The 12116-nt window shown below is 45.7% G+C and overlaps 2 protein-coding genes across 2 annotated transcripts in view; one reads left to right on the top strand and one right to left on the bottom strand.

Annotated features, from left to right (window-relative positions):
- The window catches only part of Start1 (Steroidogenic acute regulatory protein-like), a 437354-nt gene that overhangs the window by 18760 nt on the left and 406478 nt on the right, over nucleotides 1-12116 (top strand).
- LOC136846972 (inner centromere protein A-like) lies at nucleotides 9022-10283 on the bottom strand. The gene is made up of 2 exons (XM_067118228.1): nucleotides 9637-10283; nucleotides 9022-9532 (listed from the first exon to the last, which is right to left on the bottom strand). The coding sequence occupies exons 1-2, from the start codon at nucleotides 10281-10283 to the stop codon at nucleotides 9022-9024; spliced, it is 1158 nt and encodes a 385-aa protein (XP_066974329.1).

Raw genomic sequence — 12116 nt, 5'->3', positions numbered from 1 at the left:
GTTTGCTTTTGGCCGGCATGCTGTGCAGACGTGTTTTCGGAGCTCTTTACCTGACTGTCATTAAGCTCTTTTGTTCCCTGTGGATCTTTTTTATCTTTTTGTGTATATATTGTGTGTGTTTGATATTTAATATACAAGCCCACAATTTTTGATAGCCTTGTATAGGCCATTGTCCCCCAGCGTATGTGTCTTGGGGTTAGCGGACAGCGACATAACAAGTTCGCTCCCCTTTTAGTGGACCTCACGCCCTCTGCTTGTACAAGGGCGTGACTGTATCCCTATTCTGACTTGTGCTTGTGTTGCTCTTCACTGCCTCGCTGTGGATGAACTTGCCGGGCATCGTTGGAAAGTTTTCGCTTCTGACAGCGCCCTTGGTAGCTGCCCTCTCTCCCAGTAAGCTTTCCTTCTTGCCGTCTTTCCTTCGCGAGAGATCTCTCCTTCGCCCTCTTCCCTCGCTCGTTGGGCGAAGATCGTAGTGGGGGGAACCTCTGCTCAGGGGCCTCCTCTCACTTCGTACGGCAGTTTCCCTTGGAACGAGAAGAGTCTCCCTCTACTAATCATCTTTGCTTTTTTCTTCAGGTTGACAGTGAGCATCGTAGGTGCAGTAGTAGCTTGCTGGATATCTCACTGTTGGATATCTTAGCCTTGAGGAGTTTCCATGTGACACTCATACTGTGGTTACTTTGAGAATAACCACAGTGCCTTGGTGGTGATGGCATAGGTCCACGTCGGTGTCTACAATTTCCGTGTATCTGTGGTCCTGTCTACTCCTGCTGTGTCTCCTGTCTTGATAGCTCCTGTTGCCCTGGTGACCAGTCACTGGGCAGCTCCTGCTGTGCCTCCTGCCCCAGCTACCTGGTTCCTGCTGGCCAGGCTGCTCCTGTTGTGCCTCCTGCCCAAGCTGCTCCGGTTGCTCCTGTTGCTTCTCGTGGTGTTCCTGATGCTTGCCACTCCCGTTGCGCTTCCTGATTTAGCTGCCCCAGCAGTTCCTGTGTTTCCTGGCTACCATCCTTTAGATGTTAGAGAAGAGATTGAGGAAGAAGTCCTGTGAGATGTAGTCGTCTTCAACTTGATCTTTGATTTCGTCTTCTGCTGCTTCTCCCCTTCTTCTTCTTCTGAAGCTCACTCCAAAACAGTGTTTGAAACAGCGGTCGAAGAAGAGGAAGGCTGCCCCTCCCTAAGAAGTCCCTTCACAGGGAGGCAGTGGGATCTCTCGTCGACTCTTCCCAGCCTTCAGGCTTGGGAACTGAATTGCTTACCCTGGGGTCTTGCGTTTTGGGAGTCGCAGGCGCATAGACTTCAGTTGCACTCGTCACCATTCTAGGAGTTCTGCATCTTAGGCTGGTGCTGTGTCGGGTGCTCGACTTTGTTGAGTCACCCCGAGTGCTTGAGAATCTTCAGAGTCTCGTGCATCCCAGACCGATGTTGGGGAGACCTCTCACCATCTTGGTTCACGCACAGGCAAGAGAAAGAACCAAGACATGCAAATGTCTCAGTTCTTCCTGCTAGTACTGAGTTTTGAGTGCTTGGTCAGTTCCGAAACAGTGCTCGGTCAGATTCCCAGCCAGGTGTCTCTGTCCCGAGGGTTCGAACACCTGAAGAGGCAAGGAGGAAGTTCTCTTCAGAGGTTCTGCAGGACTTCTGAGGGATTACCTCTCTTCAGAGAGGCAGTGCATTCTCTTGTTTGGCTCTTCCCGGCCCTTGGGGTTGGGAACCGATTCGCATTCCCCATTGGGGTCTCATGTCTCGGGGGGCCTCAAGTGCGCAACATTTCGAGGCCACGCTCTCGGTTCCAGTTCTTAGAAGCTTGCGTCTAAGATTGATTCTGTGCCTGTTCATCCTTGGTTTTCTTCGGATGCTGAGAGGAGCTTACTCCCGATAATCGTTCTTACGAGATTCAGGAGTCTTGCCAAGCACTCGGACTCCTCGGAATCTTGAGCACTTAGCGAGCGCTTGGATTCCTCGGTATCGCGAGCACTTGACTAGTGAATCATTGAACGTCCGGGATTCTGCGGAATCTCGGGCGCTCCCCAAACCAGCACTAGGGAGTTCGCTCCCCAGTCTGGTTTAGGCACAGGACAAGAGAAGGTGTCGAAGCATTCAGATGTTTTGGCACTGCTTGCCTGCTTCATTTTGAGTGCTCGATCAGTTCTGAAACTCGTTTCTTGGCCTTGGGCAGAAGTACTCTGGTTAGCAGACAAGAATCCCTTTTAAACCTTCTTCTTGAGGGGCTTCGGCCTTGGAGGAGATTAAAGCATGTCTTGAGGACAGTGCTAGTTCACCTCCAAGCTTTCCCAGCTCGGTTCGGCTCATCCCTGCTTGCTCGGCCAGCCATCGATTGCGTTTACTTTATCAGTTCGGATCGGCTTGGCCTGCTCGCCCAGCCCCTGATCGCATTACGAGACTGGCTTGGCTTGCTCGCGCCCAGCCCATGATCGCATTTACGTGATCGTGCAGTTTGGCTTGCTCGCCCAGCCCCTGATCACATCTACGTGATCCACTTGGTTTGGCGAACTGAATTCGGTCAAGGTTCTCCTTCCTTCAGGTGACTCAACTCAGGTGAACTTTCACTCTCTCCAGGTTAGCGCTTCACCATGACGTTAGCGCTTTCCTTCCTCCATGCTGCTGCCATCACCTCTGGTTGATGATCACCCATGGCCGGCCTGTCCTGCTGGTTCTTCTAGCAGGACAGGTAAAAGTGCTTTTTCTCCTCTCCTCTTCCCTCAAACCCTTTCATTTGCTGTCGGGGGATGCAAGTTGGATAGAGAGGACTCAAACGAGTTTTGTATCTTATTGGAGTTCTGCTACAAGGATCTGTCTCAGGCTCAGTTCTCAGATCTGCTCGCCGTACATCTGAGTAGTCGAGGATGGTTTTCTGGGTTCTGGTAAGGTTATCCCTCCAAGAAGAGATCAGGAGTGTTGCGCCCCAGGAGGACTCGAGGGTCTTCTTCGGGTTGAGGACACCCTCGATTTTCTTTTCGCAGAGATCTTCACGCCAATTCATCAGCACAGTGATCTCGGAGAAGAATACGGCATCCCCTGTGAATACTCTTCACTGCTCCTTGCAGGGGTTTTGTTGGGGCTGCCACGGTCCTTGCTTGCTACAAGGGCTTTCTCAACCAGATGAATGCCTTTTCCCTGGACAATGAGTTCATTTTGGTCGAGCCACCCAATCAAGCTCCTCCCCCTTCCTCTTCCTCGACAGAAGTGATTCTTCTTGCTTCGGAGGGGTCTTAAGCTGACTAGCAGGTTGTCCTGGCTCTGGCTCATCCAGACATGGATCTCTCGCTGTTCTTGTTGCCGTGAAGGGTGTTCCCTCTCGCAGTAAGAGACGGCGAACCTGGAAGACATTGCTGCGATGTCCCTCCAGGTAGTCTCCTGATGAATCTGTGATCCTTCACTTTTCAAGGCTTTGCCTCCTCAGATACGATCATTCCTGAAGAGGTCTCTGCCTTCTAGAGACTGTTCCAGTGTGGGGAGCTCATTGGAGACTTATGTCGGCTCTAACCTCACTCACACCTGACATGGCTTCTATCATCTCTTCCATACTCTCATTTATTTCTTCCATACTCCGCCTCAAGCTATCCAAAACTCCTCCACTTACACTCTCCAGCACTGCTAACTCTCTCTGACTCGCACTCACTCCCACACTCACTCTTTCAATACTTTCACTCAAAGGAAACTCACACACTGTACGTTCCGTCTTCCACACGACTTGGCGTTGTTTCTAATTCACCCAACTCTTGCATATCCTCATCCACATTCTTTGTACTCACCAAGTTTACTCCTTCCACATCCCACTCAAATCCTTCAAAATCAATTATGCCCTCATTCTCACTACCACCCAACAACACCGCAAGGGTATTCTCACTTTTCATGCCTACTGGCTTCTCAAACCACTCAAAATCAAACAACCCATCACAGGTACTCTCTGCAAACAACTCGGTAACTGTACCCTTACTCTGTCTACACCTCCTTTTAGGCTTTCTCGTATGTTCCACCAACACTAGCCGTTTATCTCTCCAATTTATATCTTCTTCTATTTCTTCACTTTCCTTTTCCCTTTCCTCCCTTAATAACTTCCTAATGGGATGCTCTAGTATGTATTTAGGTGGGTCTCTCCATCATCTCAGCTGATTACAGTGTGCTTGTATTACCCTTACATTTACTTTTTCATTCCCGTCTTCAAGCGCATAACTCAGTCCATTAGACCAAATTGTTTTCACTACATATGGACCTTTACACTTCTCACACATCTTACTCACTGTCAATCTTCCCTTCTCAACAACTTCCTTCAACACCCTATCACCCACTCTGAAACTGTCAAACCTTTCATTTGCCTGCCTCCACACACCCACTCATCTTCATTCAAATCCAACCTCGCTCTCACATATCTCTTGTAATTCATTACATACTCACTTGGAGGTATGCCAGTGCTTTTATGTACTGACCCATTATACATCACTACCACTCTTCCTAACAACAAACCCCATTCGCACTCGGCATGTATGGAGTTGTTACAATTTGCCCGATACCCCATTCTTTCAACATTTGCTCAAACGGTCTACCAACAAACTCTGGCCCATTATCACTGAACATTCTTGCCAGCTTTCTCACACACGCAGGCAGCAAGACCATACTGACCACTCTTGCAACATTCTTACTAGTTTTATTCTTCACAGCTGCACAACTTACAAACTTATTCTTATGATTTACCATAACAATCACTCCTACGTTTCCTCTCATAGTTACAGGCATAGCCACACAATCGGTCGCCACTAACTCAAACGGTTAAAAACAGGTGGGCTAGCATACACTCTCTGATACTTTCCCTTCTGACATTCTTCGCATGTGATTGCCACATCCATACAAATCTTCCTCAAATACGGGGAAAACATCTGCTCTTTCATACACTCGATCAACTTGAACTTCCCCATATGTCCATATTTCTCATGGACTAACATGCACATCCCGACTGCTCCACTCATCGAGAACATTGGAACATACATCAACTCTCACATCTTCTCTTTCGAAAAATACACCACTCCTTCACACCACAAGTCTCTTGGCAAACCGCATCCATTCACTCAGCAACAAAGGCCATCTTCTTCTAGGTACTCCCTCTATAATACACCTCCTCAACTCACTCACCACGAAACACTTCCGCTGCATCTCCTCAACATCCTCTGTTGTCAACAATTCATTCTCACTCTTGTCCAACTCCACTACATCCTCCTCCTCACTCGGACTCCTATCAATCATTCCCACAAACCTGGCCATATTCACCTCCTCACTTTGAATCTTCCCTATTACAACCTCGTCTTTCAACAGAACTCCTATCCCAACATCCACTACCAATCCATTCTTACCCAAGAAATCTATCCCAAACAGGAAACAACATGGCATCTGCTTATCTCCCAGTACTACAAAACAAGCTTCCACCTCAAATTCTCACAACCTTACCTTCAACCTCACTTCCTCCCATCCAACCGATCTTTCTGCTATACCTCTTATTGACACATTCACCATTCTCCTTTTAACGTTCAATTCATTCTCTCAATATTCCTAATCACACGTGCGTTCACCAACAATATTTGTGCTCCGGTGTCAACCAAACCACAATACTGTCCTCCACTGACATCTACTCCCACAATCATTGCATTTGCTCTCCTGTGTACACACATACACCTGTCTCTTCCACTAATCAAATATCCTTCATTTACTTCCTTACTGTCATCTTCCACTTCCAACAACTCCAGCATTCTCTCTTCAACATTTTCCCCCTTCTCATACTTCCTTCCATAGCTCTTTTTCCCTATGACCCAGTTATAATGCACCCCACTCAAACACTGCAGATGCAACTCACGCTCACTCTCTTTCACTCCCTCATGTCGATACACTATAGGTTTCTCACCCCCAATGTGTATGGACACAATCATCTTATACTTCTTACTGACTGCTGCCAAAACCTCCTGAAATGGGGCTACCCCAGGACACATCATAGCCCTCAGACTCTTCCGATACCGTTCCACATTTGACACTCCCAAACATCCAGGTCTCTTGCAAACTTCTCCAATCACCTCTGCCCTCAATTCATTCACACTTCCAGATACCTGCACCTTCAAACCTTCGTCTACCAAATCATTCAGTCCATACCACAAACTTTCAAACAGAGAGTCACCACCCCCTTTCGTCTCACGTGCTACACCAATCCTCTTGGCAGAAACTCAGGTCTTATGTCTTTTATTTTCTCTTCTTTCCCCTCCCCAGGTAGTCTGAACATCATGTCTGCAACAATATTTTTTTTGCCTGGGATGTACTCAACTACAAAATCAAAATCACTCAAATCCTCCACCGTTCGTGCAATCCTAGCATCCACTCCTTTCATTCTCTGCAGATACACTAGAGGTTGATTGTCAGTACGTACCACAAACCTCACACCATACAGAAATGGTCGTAACGCTTTCACACAAAACTGGAGGGCAGCCAACTCTCTCTCAGCAGTCGAATACTTTTTCTCTGCTAAACTAAACGCCTTACTTACATATGCTATCACTCTATCCCTTTCAACTCCATTCACCACTTGCTTCTGCATCAGACGTCCACCTATCGACACTCCACTCACATCCGTATACACTTCTAGCTTACTGGCATCTGCACTGTAGTCAGGGTAAGCCAACTCCACATCCTTCACCATTTCCTCTTTCAATTTCTCGAACGCTTTCACCATCCTTTCATCCCACCTCACAACTGTACTCTTCCTACAGCCTGTCCATTCTGACAACAACTTTGCAATTCTTGAACAATCTTCCACAAACTTACTTCCAAACTCGATCAATCCCAAAAATCCACACAACTCTCACATAGTCCTGGGTCGAGGGAAATTTCTCACTTTTTCTACAAACTTTTCCACTTTTCACATTCCAGACTCACTCACCTTATGGCCCAAAAACTCCACCTCTTACATGAACCACTCACTCTTACTCACTTTGACTTTCATCCCTACTTCTTTTAACTCCTTCAACACCGCTCGCACCAACCTCTTGCGCTCTTCCACTGTCTTACTCATCACCAAAATGTCGTCCAGAAACACCAACACATTTTCACGGGGAAAACCGCTCAGCACGACATTCATTGCTGTCTGAAAGGCAGCTAGGGCATTTGCTAATCCAAAACTGAGATTGCAGAACTGATCATTGCTCTTTGAAAGGCAGCTGGGGCATTTTCCAATCCAAAACTGAGATTGCAGAACTGATACTGTTTTTTCGTAGTCGAGAAGGCGGTTACTGGTCTACAATCCTCCGCCACTGGCATCTGATAATACCCCCTTACCTGATCCATCTTGCTAAACACTTTCATCCCATGCATACTGTACAATAATACCCCCTTACCTGATCCATCTTGTCAAACACTTTCATCCCATGCATACTGTACACACAGTCAGACACCACACACATAGGGAATCTTTCTTTCACTGTCACCTCACTTACTCTCCAATAATCAGTGCACATTCGCAGACTCCCATCGGCTTTCTTACTGGCACACTTGGACTATACCAAACACTCTTACTGAGTTCAATCACTCCTATCTTTTCCAACTCTTCACACTGCTCTTCAATCTCTTGCATTACCGGAGCCGGGAAATGTTGGGGTCTCTGATAAATCGTTGTTTCATCTGTCAGCTGAATACAGAACTCCAGCAATCTAGCTGTCCCAAAGTCCTCATCCCCTTGACTCAACACACCCTTTCTCTCCCACAACAACTCATACACCTGCTCTTTCTCTTTCTCACTCAACTTCTCATTCAACCTTACCTTTTCCTTAAGCTTTTCTTTACTCCACTCTGTCCTTTTCCCTTCGGCCATCACATCACACCCCTTAATGTGCTTACTGTCACTCAGATCAACTACACTTCTCAAACTTCCCAATCTATCACCAAGATGTATGCCTCTCCACCTTTTCTTTTTCACATCCCCACACACCTGTACACACACCTTTGGGTCCTTTACATCCATAATCCCATCAAACACATGTGCAACCCACCTTATCTCGTAACAAGCAGAGCTACCGTCCAACATAAACATTTCTCCCAAACTGTCTGCACCGACTCCAACATTGGTCCTCCAACCTACTTTCATACTCCACACACTTCCTGAATCTCTTGGCAATTGTACATCCTCCACCGCGTACACCTCCACTCCAGAAACCATCTTCAAACTTACTTATCCATCCTCCTCCACATACAACTTCACACTGGTTTCATTCCCCATTCGTATTTCTATCATTTCTTGTTCTGGGTACACCTTTACCTTGTTTTTCTTCAAAAATGCATACCCCAGCAACATATACTTTTCATTCACTCTGTCCAGAATGTAAAAATTATCCTCCTCCAGCCTTATTCCTGCAACTGCAACTGACTCAACAAACCTCGCACACACCCTTATTTCCAATCCACCAGTCCCTGTCACATATCCAGCACATTCCTGCTTCTGTGCTACGCTTTCTTTTATTTTTTCGTATGCTTCTCCGAAAACCACATTTCCACTACAACCAGTATCAGTCAACGCTTTCATTAACATTCCACCACATTCTACCCTAACACACAACAACGATCTACTCATTCCCCAAAACAGATGATCCAACTCACAAACCCTTCTCTCACATGCAATACATCTATACCTTCCATACCAGAGGGCTCACCACGGTAAACCCCCTTCACACTTAGTTCCTTGAGGTTGGGATTTGGTATGGCAGACTTCCTTCACATGACTCTCCATTCCACATCCTTTACACTTACTCCGAGGGTTCTTACATGTTCTGGCAAAATGCCCATTCATTCCACAGTTTCCACGACGACTTCCTTTTACCCCTACTCTCCTTCCACTCTGGCAGTCCCTCATTCGATGCCCCATCGTTCCACAGCCGAAACACTTCAACTCTTTTGCTTGCGGGCAATCCCTCAACAGATGTCCTCCCTTTCCACAGCTGAAACACTCGCCATTGGCCCATCTGCAATCTGCTTTCACATGACCAGTCCTTCCACACCTGAAACACCCTTACTACTACTACCCACTCCCATCAGCCTCTCCCTCATATTTCCACTTGCTCTACCCACATTTCCACTCCTAAACCTCTCTCGGCTTCTGCTCGAGCTCCTTTTCCCTTTACTCCCCACATTCACATGTACATTCTTTCTTCCTCTTTCTATCCCATCTTTCCTACATTCCTCCAGCAAGGCTCGCATCACACTTAGCTCCTCACTCACCAAAGCGTCCTTATATGTCCTTCCATTTACCACCTCAGACCCAGTGAACATTTCCTTTGCCTCATCCTCAACTATTCTCATATCTTTTAGGGTCTCTAAAGCATCTTCCCATTCTAAGCGCTTTTCCGACCACCGCTTCCAATCTTTTTCCTTCTCATTTAAAATTACCCTAATCTTCTCAGGGATAGTGGCCAAGAACTTCTGCATGAGGTGTTTGTTTTCCTCAATTCCTTCCTCTCCATACTTCCTTCTGGCCAATGCTTCCACCCTATGAGCATACAAGCCTCTTCAAACCTATCATCCTTCTTGTACACAATACTTCCTTTAATTCTCTTCACCTGCTTAATCACTCTAGCCTTCACGGACTCATACCCTGGTTCACCCTCACACATACTCCTATAGCACGTCTTCAACCGCCCACCCAAGAACTCTCCCAGTCGCTTCATCCTCACACTTTCATTCTCCCCATACTTTTGCCTACAATACTTATCATACTCATCGAAAAACTCATATATGTCACTTCCCTTCCCAATGTTAAACTTCTCAATCTTGGGAACCTCCCTCAGGAACATTGTTTTGGCCTCTTTCTCTTCTGCCTCACTCAAACCTTCACTACTACTACTGCTACTACCACTTTCATTCTTCTGCTCCTCAACTTCTGAGCCCGAACTATACCTCAAAACCCCGGAAATCAATTCCTCTTTCCTCACATTTCTCCCCTTTCGTGTTTTCTTCTTCCTTCCCTCTTTGTCCTTACTACTGTCTTCCCTATCACTTTCATCCACCTCAATCATACTGCCATCATCAAAGGCAAGTCCTCCCTTACTCTTTCTTAACTCCTTCCCTTTCTTAGGGATTTTCTCCTTTGTACCTTTTGCCTCAGGATCTTCACTTCCCTCCCCAACACCAGGCTCAGTCCTAGCCATTTCAGCCATCTTCTTCTCCATCGCTTCCATTCTAGCAACTAAATTACTTTCCCTTACCTGGGCTTCCTCCAACTTATCCTGCAGGCTGACCATCATGCACATCAGTGTATCCAACCCTGCTCCCCTTCACCTGACCTAATACCTTCTAAACCTGCTCCCTCTGCCATCTCCAATTATGCACCCCACTCTTACTTTAACATCAAAGAGCCCCACGTTGGTCGCCAAATTATTATGTAGGGGCTTTCTTTTTCATTTGACACAATTGGTGCAGAATGATGGGAACAGATTCAGAGGTTAAAGAAAACTCTTTTCACTTATCCTAATTTATTAACCTTAATATTACAGTGGCATGAAGACCTTCAAACAGAATCTTATCCTAATTTTATTTACATTTGCCACAGTTTTGCAATTATCACCTCTCAATACTTAATCTAACTTATTTCCTACTTACCACTAAAGTTTATCAAAACAATCTTCCTAACAGTAAACCCCCCGTATTTGCAGGGGATGTGTACCACACCCCCCCCGCGGATAGTTAAAATCCGCAAATACTTAAAACCCCACTAAAAACCCTTAGAACTGCCTATCTTGATAGTTTAAACACAAGAAAAACCCTCTAAAAATGCTTATACCCGAGCATTTTAATAGTTTTATCACAAAAAGTGCAATTAGTCATGAAAATATGAAAATACAGTAATTAGTGAGTATTTCTCAGTGAAAAATACCGTGAATGGGCGAATTTTCCGCAAATAATGGGTAGATACGTTTCACAGAGAAATCTGCGAATCGTAGAACGTGAATACGGGGGGTTTACGGTATTACTTAATTTAGCCTAACTTAACACTATCAATAGTCAAAATATTATCAACAAATAATCCAACTCTAGCATATATCCCATTCAGATTCCTTATCTTTCTCAGGACTTCATCTCAGAATAATCCAAAAAAATTACGAAAGTCAACACACAATTTGGGGATCACTGTGGAGTTTATTTTAGCTATGACACCCAAGCTGAGGGCAGAAATTACTTTGGAATTTCTTCATGCAGTCTTTTTCTACACAAAAGCCCTTCTCTCCTCCCAAACGAGAATCGGAGATCTCATTCACAATAAAATCAGCCTACAGATATTTAAGCACTTTCTCTAACCCCGATCCCATTTAGGACAGTCACTGTCTGAAGTAACTGACACGAAAACTTCACACAAAGGCACTTGGAAATGGTTCGGTCTCACCAACTGTTCGACTGCTTTGGTAGTTGCCAATGTCAATTTCCTATTCCGGCTAAAGCTTCTTCCAGTTCAGGTGAAGGGAAGCCAATTACTCTACCCTATCACACTCAAGCAAACTGCAAATAAAAAAGAAAAAAACATGAAAATATACACCAGACATTCATAACAATAACACAAAATAAACATAATAAAAAACATCACAACAACAAAAACGAAACAGTCAATTCACACAAATCATCTTTCATTATACAAACCCAAACTTAGCCCACCACAATACCACAGTAGTCAAGGAACATGCCAGGGTAACTGTCTTGTCCTCCGGACAATGGCAGCCTAGCCCTTCCTCAGCCCCTAAGAAGTCTCAGGTTCCAAGGGCACTCACAGAACATCCAGCCTTCCTCATTTTCTTCTTAGAAAGTGCGCATAAGTGTCTCTTTCAACCCTCTTTCCATTCGGAAGAGGGAAGAGAAGAAGGGGGAACACTCAGAACGGTGTTCTCCTCCTGCTGGTGCCTTGATGAAGGAATGACTGTCAAGTCGTTGGACTATATGACAGTAACATAGCCGAGACCTGGCAGTGGATATCCTTCAGGAGAAGTATCTATTTCCTCCGGATCTCGGCCACCTTACATCGAACTTGCGTTCCGTCTCCTCTCCCAGATTCCCAATTTCAGGAGCAGCCAGCCTAGCTAGATCTA

This window comes from Macrobrachium rosenbergii, chromosome 16 (genome assembly GCF_040412425.1).
Source record: "Macrobrachium rosenbergii isolate ZJJX-2024 chromosome 16, ASM4041242v1, whole genome shotgun sequence".
Classification (NCBI taxonomy): Eukaryota; Metazoa; Arthropoda; class Malacostraca; order Decapoda; family Palaemonidae; genus Macrobrachium; species Macrobrachium rosenbergii.
The sequence above is the reverse complement of the archived record's forward strand: the minus strand, read 5'-3'. Positions and strand labels throughout refer to the sequence as shown.